Source organism: Acomys minous (assembly GCF_964271855.1).
Source record: "Acomys minous genome assembly, chromosome: 4".
Taxonomy (NCBI): domain Eukaryota; kingdom Metazoa; phylum Chordata; class Mammalia; order Rodentia; family Muridae; genus Acomys; species Acomys minous.
This window is the reverse complement of record NC_140486.1, coordinates 26,906,583-26,931,177: the sequence shown is the minus strand read 5'-3', so window position 1 is coordinate 26,931,177 and position 24,595 is coordinate 26,906,583. Positions and strand designations below refer to the sequence as shown.

The following is a 24,595-nucleotide window of genomic DNA, read 5'->3' as shown; positions in this document are numbered from 1 at the left end:
TAGCTAACTAAATCTTTTATTTTTTCAAGAAGGATTTTTGGATCTGTCCTAGGTTTCCAATACAAAAAAGAAGAAGAAAAAGAAGAAAAGAAAAGAAAAAAATTTGGAGAATAGATTTCTAGCCATTAAAGATCAGGAGATTTGAGGGCTTGGGGAGATGGCTCCTGGGAAAGCACTTGCTGGGCAAGCAATGCAGAACTGAGTGCAGATCCCTGGTGCCCATTTGAAAAGCTAGATGCATCAGTACTCCCAACACTGGGAGGCAGACACAGGGCTAGCTGGCCAGTGGTCTAGCAGATCAGTAAACCCCAGGGCTATTGAGAAACCTTGTCTCAGAAAATAAGGAGGATCTGGTAGCATATGCCTTTAATTAATCCCAGCCCTCTGGAGGCAGAGAAGGAGGTGGATCTCTGTGAGCTCAAGGCCAACCTGCTCTACATAGCAAGTTCTAGCCAGAGCTACATGGTAGCTCTGTAAAAAAACAAAACAAAACAACAACAACAACAACCCTGTTTTTAAAAAGAAAGAAAGAAAAGGAAAAGCATGATCAAGAAAGGTATGCAACATCAGCCTCCACATGTGCACACATAGACACACCCACCAACTTAAAAAAAAAAAATCAAGAGATTTTACTGACACTCCATCCCCACTCCAGATTTCTGTGATCTTTTGAAAATCAGTCTGGATGCAGCTTAGATGGTAGAATGCTTGCCTAGAATGCATAAAGCCTATCTCCAGCAACAAATTCAAGTTTGTTAGGCCAGCCTGGTCTACAGAACAAGTTCTGGGACAGCCAGGACTACACAGAGACGAAGCCAACAACAACAGCAAAACCCCCAACCCAACAGCAACACATGTGTGTGGTGGCACATGGCTGTAATCCCAAGATTCAGGAAATGGAGGCGGGAAGATCAGAACAAGGTCACACAGTGAGGCAAAGGCCAGTCTGGGCCTATTCTGGAAAGAAAATCAGAGCCTGGCTCCATTGGACACAGACCTGTACTACACTGGGTTGGGACTGAGAGCCTCCAATGTCAGCACAGGAATGTGCTGCTCATCCTGGCTCTACTTGCACAGCCTGGAAAGGCAGACACCAATCCTTTCATGCTTGGCACACAGAAACGACCTCTATCCATTGGGAGTTTTGACAGGTGACAGGTGGAATTATGGGAGCATTTGTGAGCTCGTCCCCTGGGAGCCTCTGGGGCTTCAGTGCAGGCTATCCTCAACATCCCCACCCCACCCCCATTTCACCCTCTTGGGGCTTCTTGGAGAAGGACTAGTCACAGTGTCATTGAGCATCGACTGTATATACTGTATTTTTTGGACCATAAAACGCACTTCCCCCCCCCCCCTCAAAGTTTGGGAAGAGGGCGAGGAATTATGGTCTGATTGCTGTTTTTACTGTTTTACTTCTCTAAAAACTGGGTGCATCTTACAGTCAGGTGCGTCTTATAGTCTGAAAAACATGGTACCCTGACTTCTGTGTTAAAGCACTTCGGAGAGCCCATGCCTCATTTAAGGCCTTCTTTTAAAGGTCTGAAGTGGCCAAGTACAAGTCAGAACAGGGCTGGGCATTCATGCTACTTTCTGGCTCATGCCCACTGTCTGAGCTCCAGCCAGGAAGTGAGGAGGGAGGAAAAGGGAATCCATGGTATAAGCTTCTGTGAGGGTTGTGGCTTGAGTTTTCGCCTGGCTCAGCCAGCCATAGAGTGGTGCTCCAGAGGTTGAGCTTAGGCCTATGCTGCTGAGAAGCAAGGCAAGGAATGAGTGTCCAGGCAGGGGTGGGCCCCAGCAGGGGACATCTGCTTCTTGTCACCAGCAAAATGCAGTCTGCAGCTGTCCTGAGTGAGTAGGCAGGGCGGACACATGACCTCAGCAGCAGCGTGGGGCTAAAATTAGAGAGGGCCAGGGCAGGTGGGGGCCAAGGGAGGGAGCTTCCAGCCCTCAATCAGGCTGCAGGCCTCCGAGTTGGCCACCAACGACATCTCGGTGACAGGGATCCAGAGGGAATCCCCAGGCTCAAACAGTAACCCTATGGACCCGGCACACACTGGTCACCTCTCCAAGCCCCAAAGCCACAGGGCTATCGCCAAGATTGCTGAGAACTGGGGATCCCAGACCCACTCTGTGGGCTGCTGAAGAGGGAGTAGAAGGTGGAAGAAGACAAGTGGAAGGAAGAGGAGGAGGAGGAGGAGGAGGAAGGCTCTCACTGGTTGCCAAGCCGACTCTGTTCCCAGACAGTCCACCCTCCGCTGCTCTCAGCCACTGTGCTGCGTGCAAATGTTGCTCTTCCTCACTCTGTGGGCCCTGGTGCCCTGCCTGGTGTTGCTAACCCTCTACTTTCTCTCCTCCACAGGAGGAAAGAGTGGAGGGAACAAGAAGAGCGATGGTGTGAAGGTAAGTCCCCAGGAGCCAGCAGGCCTGTCTCTGGCAGCGGCTCCCCGCTCACTGTCAGGCCTCAGGCGAGGAGCCTCACTAATGGTGACATGTCACATCCAGGGCCAAGCTCTCCCCAGATCACCCAGTCTATGCTCCGGTGCCCACCTCTCACTATGTTTGCTGGGAGCAGATTGAGGACGGCAGGTGGCTTGGCTTGCCCGGAGCACAGTAAAGGGGCAGATCTTTGAGGAGGCTTTTGGGACTCTATGGGGCTGGAAAACTGTGACAAGAGGGTGCAAAGGGGACAGAAAGGGTCACTGAGGTGATCTCCTTCTGCCCAAGCATTTGGGGCTGGATGGACCCTGGCTTGTCCGTACACCAGTGTAGCCTATAAGGCCCATGGAGAGTGGGCAGCTACTAATTTCACCAGGCTTTGGGATCCAGAGGCCCCCTTCTCCACCAATGCCTGTGCCCCTGAAACCCAAGTTGCCCCTCTCTCCGTACTTGCTGGCCCCTCTTTCTTGTTTCTTCTCACTTCTCCCTCTGCTGTCTGGGGCCTGGTCCCTCTGCTCTCTGCAGTCTCCCCTCCTCTTCCGCTATCTGACTGCCTCATGAGGGTCTTGCCTCCAGAGACTGCCTTATTCTGGGCTCCGCACCCACCTACCCAGGAGGTGCGAGGTCCTGAATGGTCTGGGTGGCCATTCAGTGTGTGCTGGTGGCTGCACAGCTTCCCTTAGAATGGCTCTGGGCTGCCTGGGACTGCATGGGGGAGAATCTGGGCTGGGTATCTCAGGCCAGAATTGGGTTTTCCCCTCTGCCCCCATTGCCTTTTTCCACCTGAGGGTCTCTTAGGTGCCTCAGGTGGGATGCGGACTTGGTGATAATTTCCAAGATTTCAGTTCTGAAAACATACAAAAGAACAAACTTTCTCTCTGATCTAACCATTCTCCTGTCTCATAGTTGTGTGCTTGAGGACTGTGGCCACGTGCTGTGTAATGGTGCCTGGTTAGTGACAGAGTTCATACGCAGTGGTGATTCACAAAGACAACAGTGGAACGGGGAAGCTCCTAGTGCCTAGCAGTTTTACCGTACCTTCCCCCAACTTTTTTTTTGGACATAGAATCTCACCATGCAGCCCAAGCCAGTCTCAATCACGTGATCTTCCTGGTCCAGCCTCTAGAGGCCTGGAGTTACAAGTGTGTACCACTACACCAGGCCCTTGATGTAATTACACATGCTTAGATTTGTTTAGGAGCCTGGTGTGGTGGCACACACCTTTAACCCCAGCACTAGGGAGGCAGAGGCAGAAGGATTGATGTGAGTTCAAGGCCAACCTGGTCTACAAAGTAACTCCAGGACAGCCAAGGCTACACAGAGAAACCCTGTCTCAAAAAACCAAAAAAATAAAAAATAAAATAAAAATAGATTTGTTTAGGTATAGAGTATTTACCATGTATTACAGATACCTACTGTATTTGGTATAATAACACGCTGTATAGATTTGGAGCCTAGGACCACTAGAGATATCATGTGGTCTAAGGTGCCTACATAATGACACAATTTACAAGGTGCCTATAAAGTGACATAATTTATGTAGGCATGAAGATGCCTACATAACAACATAATCACTTCACGACACATTTCTCAGAATGTGTCCCAGATATTAAGAAGCTCCTGACTATACCTAGCTATTTGGTTATTAGACAAAAATCAATGCTTTTCAAAATGAACTCTTTGGACCCAAATATCCTGGGGAGGTTCCTCTGGCAAGCAGATGGAGTTGAGAGGACTAGAAAGGGGAAAATACAGTTTTCAGGGTCCTGGGATTCCTGAGACTATTTAAACCTCAACAACTCCACGACAGAGTCATCATGGTGGGTCAAAGGATAGGGTGGGTTACTGCCAGCTGGGGCGGTGTGGCTGGTTCAAGTCCCGGGGACTGCGCTTCCTTCTCTTTCTCCTCCTTAGCTGGCTGTGAGGATAGCTGGGCTGACACACACTAAGAGTGTGAACAGTGCTCATGAGCGCAGGAGGCCATTGAACCGGGAATATCTTTCCTGTTTTGTGTGTCAGACATTGTTTTCTCTTAAAAACAAAGCACATTCTTGGAAGCCTCAGATGAAAAATTAACAGACACTTGTCACAGAACTAAGACACGTGCTGTGATGGACTATGGTCTGCTGTCCTTGAGCCAACTTTTGCTCCCAACTTGAAATGGGTGCAAAAGGGATGGTGCTACCTGGGGGCTGCAGGCCTAAAGTGGCTGGGACCCTCTCCACCCAGAGTGTGCAGTTGCTGAGTTGGGGTACCCTGCTCTGCCTGGCTTTTGTATTGGCCCTGGCAGGCTGTTGAAGAACTCACATTGCACCTGGCAAACTGTTGAAGAGCCGTGAGGTTTGGGACCAGGAGTGGTCCACGCTGGGCCAATGATAAGGCTGAAACTCGCAATCTAGCTGCTCTTGGACAGAGGCACTGGCCAAGGTTAAGAATTTCTCATAGCAGGGTACTCTGGTAGTTATCAGGGTGTTTTCCAGAGAGCACAGCTGGGCAAAATGTCCCTGTTTCTTTCAGGGTAAAACACATCCTAAGTGACTTCTCTGGGTAGTCTAGATTTGGATGAGTAGAAGTGCAAAGGTTGTCCCTGGCCCAGTAACCCCTTGTTAACTCAGCCTTTATCCTTTTCCAGACATGGAGGAGAGACGAGTAATTGGGATCTGGCCTGGGACTTGGGGAACTTGGCTGGTTAGACCTTGGTCCTCCATGGAGTGGAGATGGCAAAGGGGGGTGAGGACAGTGATGGTTATACACTTAAATCCCCAAGTCAAAAAGCCACAGGTTGAGTTGGAGCCTCACGGTTCCTTCTTCCCAGGGCTTGGTCCTGGTCCTGCCATGTCTACCAGGAGAGTACAGAGTTGTTCACAAAGGCTGGTGAGCTGGTCTCACCAGAGAGGCTCCTGGGACCTTCACTGTACAAACATATACCCAGCTTAAGGGGGAATCCCTGCTCTTTATACAATTGTGTGTTGAGAGACAAACTGGTCCATGTGGAGTTTGACTGGAGAGGCTGTGCAGGCTCTGTTCTGTCACTGAGGGGAGGGCTGCTAGGCTTGATTGACAGGAGCTCACTCTCATACTTCTTGAGCCTTTACAGGCTTTTCAGGGCCAAGACTGACTATAATTCCACTCTGCAACTTTGGCTGGCCTTAGAGCCAGCTTCCATATGTGGTTCTAGGAGAAGCAACTATACTTTTGCCCCCTTTCAACCCAACTCTCAAGGGCCGGTCAGGCGGCATGACCATCACCCTCATTTGTCATTCTAGGATATAGAACCTCTGTCCCCAAGAAGGAGTGTCCAGCCCTGGCCTCCTTTAGGCCTTGGTTTCCATAGGAAGATTCACGGCCCCCACCTCTTACCCCACTCACTGCCCTGTTGGTGTCCCATCCGTGGCGTTGTTAACCTCTCCCCTATGTCCCATCCTGTCACTGTACGTCCGAATCTGATGCAGTCTCTGCCCTGTGTTTCCTCTTCATGTCCCACCTGGAACCTTCTGGCTCGTGGGCCTCCTCGAGTTTCTGCTGACAGCTGAGCTGTATGGGCCTGTCCTGCTTCCCCACATGCTGTCTGGCCAAGCTGCAGCCATGGAGGGAGGCTAGCATAGAGGAGAGGAGAGGTGAGGACAGGACAAGACAGGACAGGACAGGACAGGACAGGACAGGACAGGACAGGAGAAAGAGGAAGAGATGAGAAGACAGGACAGGAGAGGACTTCTGGCCAGTTCTCTCTTGCCATAAAGGATCTGAATAACACAGTTGCTGAGAAGTCATGACCACAAACGAGACTGCCAAGGAGCTCCCAGGGCCACCTTGAGTATATTCTCAAAAGTGGACATGACCAGATCCCACCAAGAAAGACTTAATCAAAATCCTCAGAGAGGACCTGCTCTTCTGTCCAGGACTCAGGGACAGAGCGCTTGTCTGGCATTCATAAGGCCTTGGGGTTCACAAGGAACAAAAATAAAAGAAGAACCCTCCTAAGAGACAGTGGGCCTAGGACTGGGGTCTGTTTAGCAGAAAAACACGGAAAATCTGGGGCTCATCTTTCTTAGCACCCTGATGTCCCCTAAAAGGAGCAGACAGCCAACACCTAAGAGCCAAGACTAGCTTCCCTATCAGAGTGAGGCATGGCAGACGGTCCTAGTCAAAGGCAGACTTAGCCTTGAACTTGGATGTTAAGTTGGTAGAGCCAGATACAGGCATTTGAGGACCCAGAACATGTCAGGCTAGATGTTGCTGACCAGAAAGGACCACACAGGATGGCCCCGAGGCCGTCCTTCCTCCTAACCTCCCTGCTGTTTTCACGCTGTGTCTTTTCCTGTCCCATCTCTTCTCCTTGTTTTTCCAGAAAAGAAAGTCCAGTTCCAGCGTTCAGTTAATGGTGAGTGTCTGCCGTCTCCCAAACACGGGTAAATGCTGGGCCTTGGACCCTTGCTCCCTCGCTCCTGCCTCCTTCCTGCAGGCTGCCCAGGAACCCGGGGCGGGGAGAGAGTGCTCAGGGCATGGGTGGTACGTGTGCATTGTGTGACAATATGTGTGTTGTGTGTGTGTGTTGTTTGCGTGTTTCTGTTGACACCTACAATTCCGTGGCCCAGACCAGTAGGCCAGCCGCAGATCTAAGAACTTCCTGTACTCCAAAGGTGGATTTGAACCAAGTCCTGTCCTTGGCTTCTTGCTTCTCCCACTCCTCTGCTCAATAGCTCATGTCAGGGCTTGGTTTGTGCCACTTGCTGCTAGGGTGGGGCTCAGTTTGGCCAAAGCAGCAGACGTCATGGAGGCCCCTTGAGCTTGCATAGGCCACTCCAGCAGGGGAGCCACAGCCCTGCTTCTGTCTAGAGTGTCAAGGGTGACACCGGTGGCCCGTGTCCCTCTTCTTTTGGTTCCATGGCAGTCTCGGTTGTGCAGTTGGCTTTCCTTCACTCTGGAAAGCCCACCCTGTCTCACACTGGACCCAGCCTTTCCTTCTCTCTCTCTCTCTCTCTCTCTTCTTTTCCTGCCAGTGTGTGTATTTCTTCCCCATTCTGTGGCTCCCGTGGTGTCTTTCTGCTCTTCTGCACCCCTTCTCTGCCCCCATGAGCAGAAAGGACCCAGGGAGCTCATCTCAACCATCCCAGAGAGGCCAGGGATCACTTCATGCCGGCCCTGCCTCAGCTGCCTGCTTAGCTGGGTTCCCTCAGGCTGGAATGTATGAAATAGCTGGTCAGCAGAGAGGCCACAGAGCCCAGCGAATCACCAGGCAGCCAGGTCGCCAACCTGACCCAGCCCCTCCTGCTGCCAGGCCCTCCTCACCGTCTCTTTTCTTCTCTTTGGCAGGAATCTTCTGAGAGTACCAATACCACCATTGAGGATGAAGACACCAAAGGTAGGGAGGCCTGGCCTGCTGAGTAGACTTTTTACTGTTGTTCCTACCCACCACGCCAGAGGCCTGGATTTGGCTCATGTTAATCAGGACATATTATGGGCGTGGGTACACAAAAGAAATTCTCTTAATTTTAGCTTATGGGTTTATTTCACTATCAGAGAAAAAAATTAACATATTTAAGCCATAGATACATGATACTTAGTAACATGAACTTTCCTTTTGAAGTAAGTCATTTTAGGTTTCTTAATATAATATAATATTTTTATTAATTCCCTGAGAATTTCATACAATGTATTTAGACCATATTCACCTCTTATTCTTCCCCCTAAGTCCTCTCAGACCTACCTCTATTCTATAGGCCTCCAACTTCGTGTTCTTTTTAGAAATAACCCAACTGAGATTTTTGTGTGTGAATATGTTGCCTATATTTTTAATTAATTTATTTACTTGGCATCTCCGATTGCAGCTGCCCCTTCCTTCCCTCTTCCTAGTCCCTCCCTCTCATCTCACTTTCCTAACATCCCCCCACCCTCCCTTTCTTCTCAGAAAAGGCTCAGAAAGGGGGAGGCCTCCCGTGGGTATCAGCTGCCTTTGTATATCAAGTTGTAGTAGGACTAGGTGCATCTTCTGCTATTGTGTCTAGGCAAGGCAGCCCAGGTAGCAGACAGGGATCCAGAGGCAGCCCACAGAGTCAGATACAGCTCCTGCTCTGCTCTTAGGAGTCCCAGAAGAAGACCAAGCTGCACAACTGTTATATATATGCCAAGGGTCTAGGTCCATCCTAGACCTGTTTAGTGGTTCAGTCTCTATGGGCCTCTATGTGCCCAGCTTAGTTGATTCTGAATGTTTTCTTGTGGTGTCCTTGAGCTCTTGGGCTTTTTCTTTTTCTTTTTCTTTTTTTTTTCTTTTCTTTTTTTCTTTTTTTAAAAAATTTTTAAAGTTACGCCAGGCGTGGTGGCACGTGCCTTTAATCCCAGCACTCGGGAGGCAGAGGCAGGTGGATCGCTGTGAGTTCGAGGCCAGCCTGGACTACAAAGTGAGTCCAGTACAGTCAAGGCTACACAGAGAAACCCTGTCTCAAAAAAAAAATTTAAAGTACATATACATTTATATTATTACACATATATACAATAAACTACCTACAGCAAGAAGAACGATGAAACAATCAGAAATTATATATATGTTACATTCATAGTGTTTTGGCTATTTTTGTATTTGGTAGCCTTAAAGAAAACATCTTGCCTATCTTGGGGAGTCTAAAATTCCTGAATGTAAATCAATATCTATCATATCTCATCATTATCAACTTAAAACATCTATCTAGACCTGAAAAGTGTCTTAAACCCTAGACAACTAAGCTTGCTTATAAAACTAAACCATCTGCTCTTCAACCCCATCAGAGACTTTTCATTTTTAAGACATGAAGCAATAGAATAAAGAAATAGAGAACAGTAGCCCAGAAATTCCAGTCAGCTAGAGTGAAGTCAAAACCAAAGATGGGGTTTAATGGCTCATAGCCTAACTGTTTTCAGAGGTGCCTAGGTCAGCCAGCTGGAATGGCACATCTGCTGCCTTCATGCGTGAGGTGCCAAGGCAGGAGCACAAGCTGAGGTCAGCACCCTGAAACCTGGACTCACAATAAAACCTACCAGCTGGATAAGGGAACAGAGAGCTCTGTGTGGACAGGGGTCTCAAGAAAGGAAATAGCAAGAAGAGCCATCTTCAGTTCATGGATACTTGCTAACCCCGGGGCTCCACCTGGACCAGGTGTGTCTAACCTGCAGCCTGCAGGCCACTTGTGGTCAAGGGTAGCTGTGAACACAGCCCAACACAGAATCACAAACTCACTTTGAACCGAACAACCTTAAAAGATTTATCTATTTTGGTTTTTTTGACCACACAGGGTTTCTCTGTGTAGCCTTGGCTGTCCTGGACACACTTTGTAGACCAGGCTGGCCTTGAACTCACGGAGAACTCGCAGAGGTCTCCCCGAGTGCTAGGATTAAAGGCTTGTGCCATCATGCCCAGCTAAAAATTCATTAATTTTAATTTTATGTGTATGAATATTTTGCTTACATGTATAAGTGTACTAAGTGCATGCCTGGTGCCCTCAGAGGCCAGAAGCAGGCACTAGATTCTCTGGAAATGGAGTGATGGTTGTATGCAGCCATGTGGGTGCTGGGAACTGAACCAGTGTCTTCTGCCTACACTCATAACTGCTGAGTGATCCTAAAGTGTGAGAGGTTCTTTTTTTTTTTTTTTTTTGCATTTAAAAAAATAATAATCTTTGTGACCGTATTGCATAGTTCTGTTCATGAACATTGCTGATGATAATGTTGTTTCACAGTGTGAAAAAATTGGATTTAGAGCAGTGGTTCTCAACCTTCCTAATGCTGTGGCCCTTTAATACAGTTCTCATGTTGTGGTGACCCCCAACCATAAAATTATCCCATTGCTACTTTGTAGCTGTAATTTTATTGCTACTGTTACGGACTGTAGCGTAAATAGCTGATAAATGACCTCAGAGAGGCCACAACCCAGAGGTTGAAAACCATTGACCTAGAGGCTTTCTACAGTAAACAGTTCACTTTGCCATGACCCCCTTCTGCAGCCAAGAATGCAGGATGTAGAGTTTGGGGAAACTGGCTCAAAGTGGGGTTGAGGTCTGAACCCAGACAGTCTGCATCTGGACCCTGCTGAGCAGAGTCCTGGAGGCCTCGGGAAGGTATTCTGGGAAGGAGCCGTGTGCCGATTCTGTATAGGAAACACAGATCCTTAACGGCTAGCAGAGTCCCATGGTTCACCTGCAGCAGCACCCTACCTCTCACATTTCCCAAGACAGGGAAACTAGAGCACTCAGTGGGCTGCATGCGGGGGAAGGAGCCAGATGCCTTGAGTTGGGGGAGGGTGTGTTGAAACATGGAAAAAATGTCGCATGTTTGGTTGGTTGGTTGGTTGGTTGGTTGGTTGGTTTCTTTGTTTTTTTGTTTGTTTGTTTTGGTTTTTTTTTTTTGGCCTGGAATTTTGATATTTTGCTGTGAAAAAAATATACAGTAGGGCTAGGCTTATGACTTGGTGGTAGATGGGCTTTGGATTCTGAGGCAGCTAGATTCTATTTTTGACCTTTAGGGCAAATAGAAACTATGGATGTGATTAGGCACCATATTCCACTGTCTGGGTGACCTTTGTCAGTCAATGTAACCTCTCTTGAGTTCCTGTTTCCTTGGTAATAACCAGGTTTTGATAACAGGACCCACCTCTGAGATTTCAGTGCAGATGAAATGACAGCTCACGTACCGTGCATGCACAGCATTTGGCGTGTGATGATTGTTTAGAGAAATCTTTATTTCTTTTATTTCAGGAAACTGGAGTTCCTGGTTGAGTGACAGCGAGCCCCATGACATTTTCTTGGAGTGTCAATTTGATTCCAAGACTATTTTAAGACAAATATTTATATGTTAAACAGACAGAATATTTGGAGTAGAATACAAAATGTGTGTGCACTAGTAATGTAAAATAGGAGCTGTCAAAGACCTATTCCACCTGGATGGTGACTTCGGGCTGTGCCCCGAGGCCCCACATTTGCCAACAGCCTCCTCTACTTTAAGGGATCCATGGGACAATTTGTCTCAGATTTTAATTTACTTCTTCCCGTTTTATAGAGGGAGGAAAGGCCCATGTGGGTTATGGTATTAGTTATTTTTCCCGTTAGTGTGGCAACAACAACAATAAAAAAGTAAAAAGCAATTTAAGGAAGGGTTTGTTTTGGCTTGTAGTTTGAGAGCACCTTCCATCACGGTAGGCAGTCATGGCTGGAGGCGCATGAGGCGCATGAGGCGCATGAGGCGCATGAGGCAGCTGAGGACATTGCATTTGCAGACAGGAAACAATAGTTGGGGCGGGGGAAGAGGTGAGTGCCTGTGCTCAGCTCAGTTTCCTTTTCAGTCAGGCCATGGGGTGATGCCACCCACATTCAGAGCGAACCTTCCCTCTTCAGGCTAATCTTTGTGGAAACATCTTCAGAGACACACTCAATGGGGTGTCTCTGTGGTAATTCTAAATCCTGCCCATTTGACGGTCAAGATTAACTGTCATAGGTACCAGCTGAAGACCTGGGACCTTGCTCCCTGCCTCAGTTCCCCTCATTTGAAAAGGGCCCAGTGGCCAAGTGGAAGGGGCTCCCTATGAGGGCAGAGAAGAACTCTTATGCTTGCCCCAACTCAGAGGACATTCCCCCAGTGCTATGCTATTTTCTGGCATTCACCTGTTAAGCCTTCTTACTGAGCTTGGTAGACTCTGACCCGGTGTTACAGTTCCCTGGAAATGGTATTCCCCAGAGCAACAGTCCCTGGGGGCAAGGAATGGGCACGAGTTAGTTGTTTGGCGCTCCTCTGGCTTTACACAGGGCCTTGCTCTCTGAGCTATGCTGGGCTCTGCTGGGCTTCCTCCCCAGGCCCTTGCCTCTGTTCTTTCTCCAAGCTGAAGAGCTTCCCCGAAAGCTGGGTAAACACTAGGAAATACTAGTCAGGAGTGCAGGCCCCAGCTGGGCCTCAGCCTGTTGTCTGATCTTAAGAAAGTTTCTCTCTCTCTCTCTCTCTCTCTCTCTCTCTCTCTCTCTCTCTCTCTCCCTCTCTCTCTCCCTCGCTCCCTCCCTCCCTCCCTCCTTCTTTCCCTCTTTCTTTCTTCTTTCATTTTGTTGTTTGAGACAGGGTTTCTCTGTGTAGCCCTGGCTGTCCTGGAACTCTCTCTGTAGACCAGGCTGGCCTCAAACTCAAAGAGATCCACCTGCCTCTGCATCCCAAATGCTTGAATTAAAGTCATGTGCCATCACAGCCCAGCCAAGAGATTTTCTTCATCTCTCTGGGGCCTCAGTTTCCCTGTCTGTAGTGGAATCTTCCAGATGGTCTGGGTGAGGAGGCTAGCCAAAGGTATGCAGTGGGCTGCTGGAAAGCTGCTTGCACAGTGAGGTGAGCTGCTGGAGTCCTGGGAAGGCCCCTATCAAAGAGGCCTTCAGGTCCACCAAGCACCAGTCTCCAGCCAGGTCTTCCGTCCCAGAGACCATAGGGAGATTCCTGTTCCAGTAGCTTTGACTTCGGGAAAACTAGGTATCCTGGTGTCTGAAGGCATAGCCAAGCCAGCCACTACCTAGCACTAAATTCATGGAGGTTCAATGTTCAGTGTTACTCCAGACCATGGGAGTCCAATTCTACCATTGGAGACTGCATAGCCCACTCAGTGTTACCAGACAGGTTAGGGAGCTTTGAAGACAGGCGCAAACGTGCAGTAGCTCTGGAAAGCCACTGAGAAGAGAAACTTGGTTGGGGTGGGGAAGTGGGGGGGTGAGGGGGGTGCAGAGCCTGGGGAGCCAGTGCTCACTTGGAAGCCCCAGGAAGCAAAGAGAGGGGGGTTCCTACAGGGAGGGGCTTTAGGAAGTAGGCTTCAGCCTGGAAGGCCCCAAGCACAGGAGGCACACCTAGTCAGGTTTGTCTAACAGAGAGGTGGCTGCCACAGCCCACAACTCCAGTAGGACTGTGTCCTGTGACTCAGACTCAGGAAGCATGTGGCCTGGCCTGAGCCTTGAGGCAGCGGGGATTTGGACAAGCTTCTGCTTCCTAGTTTAACAAATGGTAGGTATGGCAGCTGTCTCTCAGTGACTGCCAGGCCTTGCCCCAAATGCTTGATCTCAGCTGCTAGTGCTCACGTGGTGAGTTGATATTGGGAGCTTGGAACCCCAGATCTCAGGGAGGGTTGAGTGTGACCCATTCTTTCTCCTGACCAAGATAATCCTAAAAATGTAAGTACCACCGATATCTCCCCTATCCATATGGGGAAACTGAGGCCCAGGGCAGTCCCTTGCTGCTATGAGGTGACAGAACAGGAATGCAAGCCTAGGGAGTTTGGCTCCAAAACCCAGGACCTGGACCACTTTCCCACATTCCCTGTGATGGCAGCAAGAAGCAGCGGAAAGATGCTGGAGGGGCCCAGGGCACCTGCAAACGCTATGGCTCAGCTTCCATAGCCTGCCAGGAGCATGGGAGGAGGGGCTTGTTCTTCGTTGTCCGCTCTGATCCCACATGGCAGTGGCTAGTCTGTAGTCCCTGCTGGCAAAGCCCAGATGTCCCATGACCAGACTTTACTTTTGCATAGGATGGCTCGGCTGACCAGGAGTCTGGGTTCTAGAGCACCTAAGAACACAGGTGTTCGGGTACCTGGGCAATTCCAGAGACTGCAAAGATGACAGCCCAGACTGGTTTGGAGCTATCTGCTCATTCATTCATCCACTCAGCATGTATGAGTTCTGCCCTAGTGGGCCCCGGGGAAAAAAAAACAATCACAGCCCACTCCACGCCCCGCCGCCGCATCCATGATGAATTACACTCAGGGTCTGAATGACACCTTCCCAGTACGGGAGATTCCAACCGGAGTCAGGGTGAGCCGGCTGAGTGTGGTGTGGCACCTCCATTGCTGGGTCATTAGTCCCTCTGCCAAGCATGCACCACATGCCGAGGGCTATGCCAGGTATAGATTTGGGGAGAGAACAGCTGTGATGTGGGGGTGAAGTCCCTGGCCACAGCTATAGACACTCACTTGCTTGCTCCATACTGCAGCCTGCAGGGCTATGCCAGCTGCAGATTTCAATGAAGCCCTGGCTCCACCTCCATTAGCTGGCATTGAACTTTAGAGATAGGTTGTGGGTGCCAAGCAGCTGAGTGAGGTTAGTGTTATGAAAATATGGCGAGCAAACGTGTGGGCTGAAGCACCGGGGGTCCCCGTGGAGACGGCTCTAGGCTGTGAGTCAGATGGCAGCATATGTTTCATGTCCTTGGGCAAACTGTGACCCTCACTGGGCCTCAGTTTCCTCAGTAGCTCAGAGAGAAAGAACTTAGGGTTTCTGACCTGCAGTTGTTTTTCCAGCCTGGATGCCTTCAGATTCCACTTCCCCTGGGCCTGAGATGAGGAGTGCCTGAGGCAGGCTAGGCTGGGAGACGCTGAGCCCCACTGAGCCCACGTCCTGGACAGTGTGGCCTCTGTCTCAGCACTGAGTGGCCAGGACAGAAGTCCTGCCCTGGACTAGCTAAGGCAGCTCACCTACCTGCCGGGGGTCTGTGAGGAGCAGACAGGACAAGCTTAGGTGGGGGCTGCAGGCAACGGCAGTGCTTGTCACCCACCATGGGCCAGGCTTGGGGTCACTACATGCTCATCACATCAGTCCACCCTCAGATCAGCTCTGGGAGGAGGACACTTGTCTCCATCGGACAACCCAGTCAGCCCTGTGGCCCTCGGCCCCACAGCTCATAAGGGGTAGAATTTGGATGAAGACCTGTCTGCAACTCAAACCCTTCTTTGTGCTGCTGTCTAGCTGAGTGACCCTCATTCCATGGGCGGGAGTGCTGCGGCTCCAGCCATCGTGCATCTAATAAGAAGGCCGGCCTCTAAGTCTCTACCGGAAGGTTTTTTTGTTTTTGTTTTTGTTTGTTTTTGTTTTCCTCCGAGGCAGATGGGGGGAAAGCAGTTGACCCTAGCCGGTTCTATACAACTCTGAATCTTAGAGTCCCCCGAATTGAGCGAAAACTACCCAGACAGTAAGGGTCACCGCAAAGACTTTCCCCATTGCCCCATGTTTGCCCATGGGGGGACCCCTGGTTTGTGATGGTTAGTGATCAAGCCACGTGTAACACTGCCATTGGTTCACATGGCAAATCTAGGTGGATGGCTGAGATGCCTATTTTGGAGTTTAAAATCTGGGTTCAAACAAGACCCAGAGACTGAATGTCCACCATGGTGTTTGGAGGCCGCGGCTGCCAGCTGAGACAATGCCTTCACTTTCTGTAGCTCTGGGAACCACATCACACACCGCTCCCTCCGGCCCCCCCAACCCCCACCCCCCACCCACTGAGCCTTGGTCTCCTCTGTGAAATGGGGCCAATGATCTCTCTCCCCCCCAGGGACAACAAAAGGATGGGTGAGATCATCTGTGCACAGTGTCAGGCCCCCTGCAGAGCCTGCCTGGCATGGACTTGGGACTTGGAAGCCAGTTCTTGGTCCTTTATGACTATCACTGTTGTTGTTATTTGTGTCCCCTCCTACCTTACAGTGCGTAAACAGGAAATCATAAAAGTGACAGAGCAGCTGATTGAAGCCATAAGCAATGGAGACTTTGAGTCCTACACGTGAGTCAGCCAGGCTTCTGCATGTTCCGCCTGGATCGGGTTCAGGGGTGCTAACCGTGGGCTTCTGAGCCCTACTCACTCTCTGCATGAGCAGCAAATGAGATGGAGGCCCTGTCTTTTCTGTTCTGCATTCGGCCCGGTGCTCACCTCACTTCCTGTTCCTCTTCCTGCCAGCCTGATTCCAGGAAGAGCTCCAAGTAAAGTTGCCTTGCTTCTCCCCAAGAAAGAAGGGTGGCCTTTATGTACCCTAGCATGGAAAGGAGGGAATGGAGGCAAGACCCTCTCCATCCTGCCCAGGGGGTCTCAGTCTTTGCCCTGGGTCTCCGCAGGTCTTTGACCTCAGCTGATCAGGAACAGGAAGGTGTGCACCTTGAGTGAGCAAGAGTGAGCAGAGTGGAACCTGAACCCCTCTGGGGAATAAGGCAGTCTTAAACAGAATAGCCTCTGCGCACACGCCTGGTGGTGGCCGTGTGCATAAGCTGGGCTTCGGCACCCTCTAGTGGTCACCACACCGTTGCTGGTCTGATCCCAAAGCAGGTCTTCAGCTGGCCCAGAGCTGGGTGCAGGCCTTATCATTTTAACCAGGGCTGACCAGGTCTGGATCTGACAATCCCACACATGCCTTTTTGGTGGACAAAAGCTTCCAACCAAGACGGTGTGACCCTTGCCTGTGGGGTTAATGGGAGATGGGAAAAACCTGGCTGGCATGATCTCAGGCTGCCCGAAGCTGCAAACGTGCATTCTAATCATGGGAACTGAATTCGGTCATTGGAAAGTCACTGGCTTTCTCAGAAGAATAAGGTACTTGAGAGGCATATGCATACACCCAGAATCCTTACATACTATATGTATGCTTTGTTCATACACCTGTAACATAGGCACACAGTTATAAATATGTGCACAAGGAGTATGCACGGGCGTGTGCACCAGAGTGTAAGAGGGTGTTGCATCAAAGCATGGGAAAAGACTCTCCACTAGTCTTTTGGATGGCCCTGGAGGAGCTAAGTCAGGATGTATCAGTTCGGTTACTCTGAGAAGCCATAGCCAGGAAACAAAGAGCTAGTGACGCAGCCTTCCTGGCTGCCATGAGGGAAACATTTCCCCTCTGTAATGTTACAGGCTGTGGCAATATTCGCATCCCGCCACAGGCTTTGAAACTTACCATGGCCTTGGGGCCTGTGCTGACCTGGAATCTTAGAGAAGGTAGCCTTCAAGTCCTTCAAGGATGCAGAGACGCCCAGACAACCCCTTAAGGAAGTCCACAGCAGGGGTGCACTTGAGGTACCTTCATGGGCTTTGTCCATCTCAGGCAAGGTTGGGCCTGATGTCTTCTTCTGAGAGTTCCAGTTCTAGTGTGACACAGAAGCGTAGCCTGTGTGGGGACATTTCCTGTCCCTGGGTTCCCTGCTCTGGTCGCTAGGGTTTATTGTACCACAAAAGATCCTCTAAGTATGTAAGTGGTGAGGCCACTTGTGTCCTATCCTACCTAGCAGTCACCTCATAAGACAGACACCTGGAAGGGACAGTCAGCTGAAAACACACAAACAGCTTCTTTTTTGCTGAGGGCGCCCCTGCCATATCCTCTGCTTTGTCTCAGATGTCACTTTCTTAAAAATTCATTTTTTTTATGCGGATGGGCGTTTTGCCTGCATGTTTGTCTGTGTACCACCTACGTGCCTGGTGCCTGTAGAGGCCAGAAGAGGACCTGGGGTTACAGGTGGTTGTGAGCCACCATTGAATCCAGGTCCTCTGGAAGAGCAACCAGTGCTCTTAACTGCTGAGCCATCTCTCCAGCTCCCATATCCATCATCTTCTTTAAGGCTTTTTTTCCCCTCATTTGAAGCAGAGGGAAAAGTCAGGGTGGTCCAGCCAAAGCGTGCTTTTGCTCAAATTAGTGAAAAATGCACCTTCCTGCACGTACACGCTTAGCTTGGGGACTTCAAGGGACAAATTCGGAAAAGCCTCTTTGGGTCACTGCCTGAAGTGGGGTATAGGGTAAAGAATAAGAAGAGCAGGCTGTACAGACTGACGCTTCACCTGCTAGCAGTACTCTCGCTCCGGAAGTAAATACATGCTGGGGACCATCTCATAGCAGAAGCAGGGCCTGGATGTGGTCTTCCTGGATGCAGCCAGCACCCACCAGTCCCACTCCACGCTTGACAGTGTGTAAACTCCTCCTTTGGTGATCCCCTGAGGAAGGTGTGGTCATTCCCGTTTACCGGTGGCTCACCCTCCAAGCGGGCAATGAGAAGCCACCTTCTCAGGCCCCCTTTTTTTCTCTGGGTTCCTTTCCTCAGGAAGATGTGTGACCCTGGAATGACAGCCTTCGAACCCGAGGCCCTGGGGAACCTGGTCGAGGGCCTGGACTTTCATCGATTCTATTTTGAAAACCGTGAGCAATCCCTTCTCTCTGGGGTGCCTGTTGTCTGCTCTCCTTCCATGTCCTGCTGGCTGGCACAGCAGGGTGACGGGCAGGGCCTCAGGGGCGGCTCAGGAGCCAGTGAAGAGGAAGATCCCATGTGGACAGGGGTTGGTACCTGCTTGATTCCCTCTCCATTGAGTGCCGGCTGGATTACCAGCTGTCCTTCCTGTGGCTGAGGATGGGGTGACGTAGGGGTGGGTCCCTAGAGACCAAGGACATGTGACAAGTCTCCCTAGTCTGTTCTTGCCCTTTATCCTGGGAGAGTTTTGTGAGGGGTCTTGGTTCCCATTTATAGACAGGAGCCCTCACTAACTCACACATACAGTCTATAGCCATCTGGGTGCTTGGGGTCACCCCAGATGCCCAGTTGATGACATGATGGCTCCTGGGTTATGCTACATATGAATGTATAGGTAGGGAGAGCCAGAGATTTCACACTGCTGTGCCCTACCTGTTTGTCTAGGTCTCTGTCCTGCATGTCTGTCCTTCCTGGGCCTCTCCTCTGCAGGAGAGATCTCAGTAGCTTTGCAACCAGGGTGGTTAGGGTGCTGAGGTTGGGCCTGGGCCAATGAGCTTTCTGCTTGTCTGTGTCTTATCCAGGCCAGGGCCAGACAGGGACCAAGCTAAGGTTAGAATATGGAGAAAGGATCTCAGAAGCAGTATATCTAGTCTCCCCTCAAATGACAGGCATATACCACATGATTTTTAGGAATCACACATTGGTTCAAACAGCAAGGACGCCCTTCCTGGTTAATTCTTATTGAGTGCCCAAGCAGAGAAAGGCTCAGTTCACTTCTCTGACACTTCGCAATTTCCCTCTTTTTTAAAGGGTGTCAAGGTCTCAGATGCTTCGAAGGTAAGAGCAGGAGGGCAATAATGACCTAACTGTTCTGCCTTCCCTGGGCTCACTGTTCCCTGTTTATTCTGTGCTGCCGATCTTCCACTAAGGATTGTGCTTGAATGTTTTCTTTAGAATAATCACATTAGGGCTGGAGAGATGGCTCAGAGATTAGGAGTGTGTACTACCCTTTCAGAGGACCCGGGTTCTGTTCCCACCACCCAGTTCACGGCATAACTACCCGTAAATCAAACTCCAGAAGGTTCGACATCCTCTTCTGGCTTCCATTGCACTGATGTGTATGTACTCCCCCCTGGTCCCCAACAAGCACACAGACACATACCAATAAAATCTTGAGAAATAAATCAAATAAACATATTACGAAGCTAACCGGGAAAACCATCTCATGAAATAAGCACAGACGGTGCTCACATATGGCTTAAAAAACAAAGCACACAGGTGCTACTGCAGTGTCTCCAGGTGAAGCCTAATCCTGTCATTCAGAAGATGTTTCCACTGTGGCCGAGGGGAAGCGACTCGTCCAAGAGAAGCTGCAAAGCAACCTGCAGCCCTAGCTCTGTCTCGGTCTGGTGACCTTCCTTTGTTGAGAGGCACATTCTGTCAGCGTAGCAGCGGCCCACCACCCCCACCCAGCCTCCGGCTTGCACCCATCTGTATTTATGGAGTACAGAGATTCCAAGAGTTTCTTCTTTTAAAAGAAAAGCAGTTAAGGAATTAAATCATGTAAGCTACGTTTTTCTTAAAGATGGGGACTGAATTCTACTGAGAGAGGAAGCTGGACCCTGCCAGTAGTTCCCCACTGATAGGATCGCCATGGAGGTCACTTTACCTCTGTCCTCTGGGGGCACTGTTTCCCTGCTGCTGTTCTCTATTCTCCACAGAGCTGGCGAGAGGGAGGGAGGGAGGGAGGGAGGGAGGGAGGGAGGGAGGGAGGGAGAGAGAGACAGAGACAGAGACAGAGACAGAGACAGAGACAGAGACAGAGAGACAGAGACAGAGAGACAGAGAGACCCTGGCTAAGCTCAACTCAGCAGATACAGGGGCCACCAAGGGTCCAAAGGCAGAAAAAAAGAGGCTCCTGTTTCTGGCTGGCTTCATGCAGCAGGCATTGTCTCAGCCCTGGCTCCTAGGCTGTAGGCTTTACCCGCTGTTGCTTCAAGGAGGACTTGCAGGAGTGTGGCCCAGTATAGCCTATTCCTCCTGCAGAGCTACCTCCCACTACCTACTCTTTTCTGCCTGGCACCTGGGCCCGCCTCCCACCTTGTCCATGAGAAGGATAACCTGGAAGCCACTAAAAACACCATGTTATGTCAGAGACCCTGGGATCCCAACCATGACCAACAATGGCGAAGCCTGTCTCTCCCCACGCCCCCCCCCCCCCACGCCACACTACCACTGCTAAACTGTTTGTCCCTTCTGGACTGGTTTGGGACTTACCTGGGTCCTCCAAATCCACACACTGTGAGCTTGACTTCTGCGTTTTCCCCCAGAACCATGTCATATGGTGGCTTTGGATTCAATTTCCATACCTATTAATGGACATGTCCCCTCCAGCCTCGTGCATGACACATTCCCTCTGGCCTCATGCATCATATTTAGGGACATTTAGGGAAGTCTCATGCACTTTGGATAAGGGAAGCTCGGTGACCTTTAGCCTCTAAGGCTACGCTAAAGACCTACATTCTCTGTGTCTGAGAGCTCTGAATTCTGAGCCTGTTATTCTGTTCATCTGATACTGATTGTTTGTGGAAGGCCTGGGCACACAATAATTATAATACTAGAGGGCGGGTGCCATTAGGTGCCTTCTTCAGTCTAGAAGGGGTGGGGGTGGAAAGACAGTTGACAGTTTTCAGGAGATCTGCAGCTTACATATTTTGTTAGAGAATAAAACCAGAGGGTGAAGATGGGGAAAAGTACTGGTCTTCCAGGATCTCAAACTGGGGTGTCTTGGGTCCTGTTGGAGATGCCACATTTGAGGCTAGCTGTCCACGTGTTTGTGACCAGGATTTGGCTACACTAGGGGAAGACACAGGGTTCTTGTTAGAGTAAGAACCTGATTACCTCTGATGACCTCTGTCTGCCCCTGGGTCACTGCCGTTCTGTGCCTTTGTTTCACATGTTGATGAACGTCTTGATGAGTTTCTAGAATGCTATGGTGATGTTGAAAATGGAGGTGGGAACCAGTTCTAGGCACTCTGGTTAGTTGTCATGGCAACCAGATCGCCCCTATGTCTCTCTAGTCCTAGAAAGCTCCATGACCTCACTTCACGCTGACCAGGCTCCAAACTGAAGGCTCTGCATTTCCATTCCCCCCCCCCTCCGTTTCTAGAATTGAATAGGCCTGCAATAGAGTTGATAAACACAAAGTGGGACGTGTCTAGATTACAGACATTTCATGTGGTCCACAAGCTGTGTTACATTTGAATAACATAACAGTAGTTAAAAGCGAAGGATTTTCATATGAAAATCCAGAGAGATTTCCAGATTCTCTTGAGTAATAAGGTGTGAAGCACATGGTAACCCAAAGGAGCTATGGGCACGGTGCCCTGTAGATGGACAAGTGTTCTGTTCCCCACCACTCCCTACTCCCTGACCCAGAGGTAGAGGCTTTCTAGACAAGGTTTCTCTGTGTACCCCTGGCTTTCCTGGAACTCACTCTGTAAACCAGGCTGGCCTTGAACTCACAGAGACCCACCTGCCCCTGCCTCCTAAGCACTGGGATTAAAGGTGTGTGCCACCACCCCCAGCTTCTATCTGGCAACTTAGACCCAGTTTAGCTTCTACCATCTAAGTGCTGGCCTGGTCCTGATGGAAATCTGTGTTCAAGAAAAATCAACTGCACCTGGCTCAGTAAATTTTCTAGAATCATGCTTTTGTATGCACAAGACACTGACTCTAAAATTCCGCTCCTCCCCCCCCCCCACTCCCCGCCCCCAAGTTTGGGCAATTTGGCTTCATCTGAAGTCCATTGTTCCTTATCTGGGATGCGCTATCCTGTTACCTAGGTTACATAGCAGTTCTGCCTTGACTCTCAGGTAGCTGATCCCTGCCCCAGATATTCCTCTGTTGCAAAGGAGCCAGGCAGAGGTGTCTCCCTTAAAAGGGAAGCTGGAAGCTAAGAGAGGAATGAGGCAGGAGGTTCCCCCACCCCACCCCACCCCCCCACCCCGGGTTGCATCTCCTCAGTTCCTCCTGTCCCTGCCTCCAGTGTGGTCCCGGAACAGCAAGCCCGTGCACACCACCATCCTGAACCCTCACATCCACCTGATGGGTGACGAGTCAGCCTGCATCGCCTACATCCGCATCACGCAGTACCTGGATGCAGGTGGCATCCCTCGCACGGCCCAGTCAGAGGAGACCCGTGTTTGGCACCGCAGGGATGGCAAATGGCAGATCGTCCACTTCCACAGATCTGGGGCACCCTCCGTCCTGCCCCAGTAAGAATCCTTTGTTCTTGCACCTCTGGGGGGAATTAAGGGTGTTGACCTGGTGGTGGTGGGGCATGCCCAGGGGGAGCTGGCCCCTCCAAATCGCTACAGAGAGGATGAGAAGGCTCCAGCAAGGAGAGTCTGGGTCTGCGGATCCCGGGGGGAGAGCTGGGTGGAAACCCTAGGAGGCAGCATTGGTCTCGTCTAAGGTGATGGGTTTACTGTGTCTTACAGTTGAAGGACCAGGCCAGGGTCCCTGCGTTGTTTGCATCGCAGAGATCCGCCCTTTGTCCGTGGAATGTGGCTACTGCTTCTCTTTGGATTTTGCTGGAATTCTCCCTGTCATGTCACCCTACCATTATCAACTCTGTACTTGCATCACGCAAGTCCGCTTCTTCACAAAAGTCACCATGACATCAAAGCAAATGGCCGGCTCTCCTCGGTTCCACCTCTCACTCTCTTCCTGCCAGTGGGGACCTTCTTCAGGCTTGGGTACCCAGGGTGCTGGCCCCAGGAACCCCTACCCCCTACCCACTGCTGTTGGCCTGGCCTAGCTTCAGCTATAGGTGAGGAGGCCCCCAACTGGGCATTCATCGGAAGTGAAGAAGAGGAGGGCAAGTTACAACAAGGGCCCCTCTCTTCTGGGGTCCCCAGGGAAGCACAGAAGAGCCCCTCAACCTCCAAGCCAACTCCTTATGGGAGAGAGTGAGAGAGGAGCCCATGCAAGGAACTGCTGCTCTCATCAGGGTCCCTGCCGCACTGGCCTTGTGTTTGACCAAACCGTCCCCCATGGGGGGAAGGGTGTGGGCTCTACGGGTCAGGCGCCCCACTTACTGCCTCGGGCCTCCTGTGACATTTGTCTCCAGTGTTGACCTGCCCATTCTACCCTCCGACATCCTTGGAGAATTCCAGCCTCATCTGTCTGAGAAGAGATCTGATGGTGTTTCAGGGGCAAAGCAAGCAACATTTAGGTATCACTTCTTCTTGGACGCATGCCTTTTTACAGCCAAACTTCTGTGTATTTCGTAAATGGACTTTGCGTTAACGGATTATTTATGTAATAACTAGACCTCTCAAGGTATTGTAAAGAAGAGTTGGGTTGGGCTGGGAAGTGGGATAGGGGGAAGTTTTTACTCCGTTCCAGTGTTTTTTTTGGGGGGGTGGAGGGGCGCAGGGAGTCCTTTCTGAGATGGCCTCACCCCTCAGGGAGCACCGCTTCCTTCCATTCTGGTCCCCAAAGTCAGCTGACAAGATTTTTTTCCAGGGCTGGCATGACCAACATACAGTGAGTCAGGGTCAGGAGGCGGTTAGGACGGGAACATCCAGACTGGGCATCCCTGGAACCGGACTCCTCACCATCATACTCCCAGGAACTTTTTCCCCCGTTTCTTTGTGCCATCTCTCCCACCCCAGCCCCGCTACCTTCTGAGCACATATGCTCATTTCCTCTCTTAACTCGGCCAAAACAGAGCACCAGAAACTTATTTTCCTACTTCATGCTGAACTTGGGCTGGCATGTGCTCTATTGAGCTTGCCTGCCCGCCCTTCCACCCTCCCTCCCCTTCTCTTTCTCTTCCTCCCCCTCCCTCTTCCTGGAATTGACTCTGATACGGAATGCTGTGTCTCATCCACGGGGGATCTCCTGTCTGCACTGTTTTCTTTGCATGACTTTATATGCAGTAAGTATGTTGAAAAAAAAAAACAAAAAAACAAAAACTTAAAAAAGAAGAAAAACACTCAGCAAAATCAAACGACAAGTTTTGGGCAAAAAAAAAAATTATAACATTCGAGGTTATATTCTCACTGTCCTACTTGGCATTGACGTAGCTGCCTCTCTGTGCTTTTTTTGGTCTCAGTGTGGCTGTGTTTTGCCAGCATGAGACACTGTCCCTTCTGGAGGATTCTAGGGGAGGAAGA

At 50.3% G+C, this 24,595-nt stretch overlaps 1 protein-coding gene across 3 annotated transcripts in view; it reads left to right on the top strand.

Annotated features, from left to right (window-relative positions):
• CAMK2A (calcium/calmodulin dependent protein kinase II alpha) overlaps positions 1–24,394 on the top strand; it is a gene marked incomplete at its 3' end in the record, with an annotated part of 64,617 nt that extends 40,223 nt beyond the window's left edge. The window contains exons 13-19 of one of the 3 annotated variants that reach the window (XM_084779257.1): positions 2,360–2,400; positions 6,785–6,817; positions 7,750–7,798; positions 15,894–15,969; positions 18,267–18,361; positions 22,459–22,687; positions 22,913–24,394. In XM_084779257.1, coding sequence (XP_084635383.1) covers positions 2,360–2,400; positions 6,785–6,817; positions 7,750–7,798; positions 15,894–15,969; positions 18,267–18,361; positions 22,459–22,687; positions 22,913–22,916 — 527 coding nt within the window. Of the gene's footprint in view, positions 1–2,359; positions 2,401–6,784; positions 6,818–7,749; positions 7,799–15,893; positions 15,970–18,266; positions 18,362–22,458; positions 22,692–22,912 lie in introns of those variants that run through there. The other 2 variants (XM_084779258.1, XM_084779259.1) reach the window with 2 other exon arrangements.
• Positions 24,395–24,595: the final 201 nt, after the last annotated feature.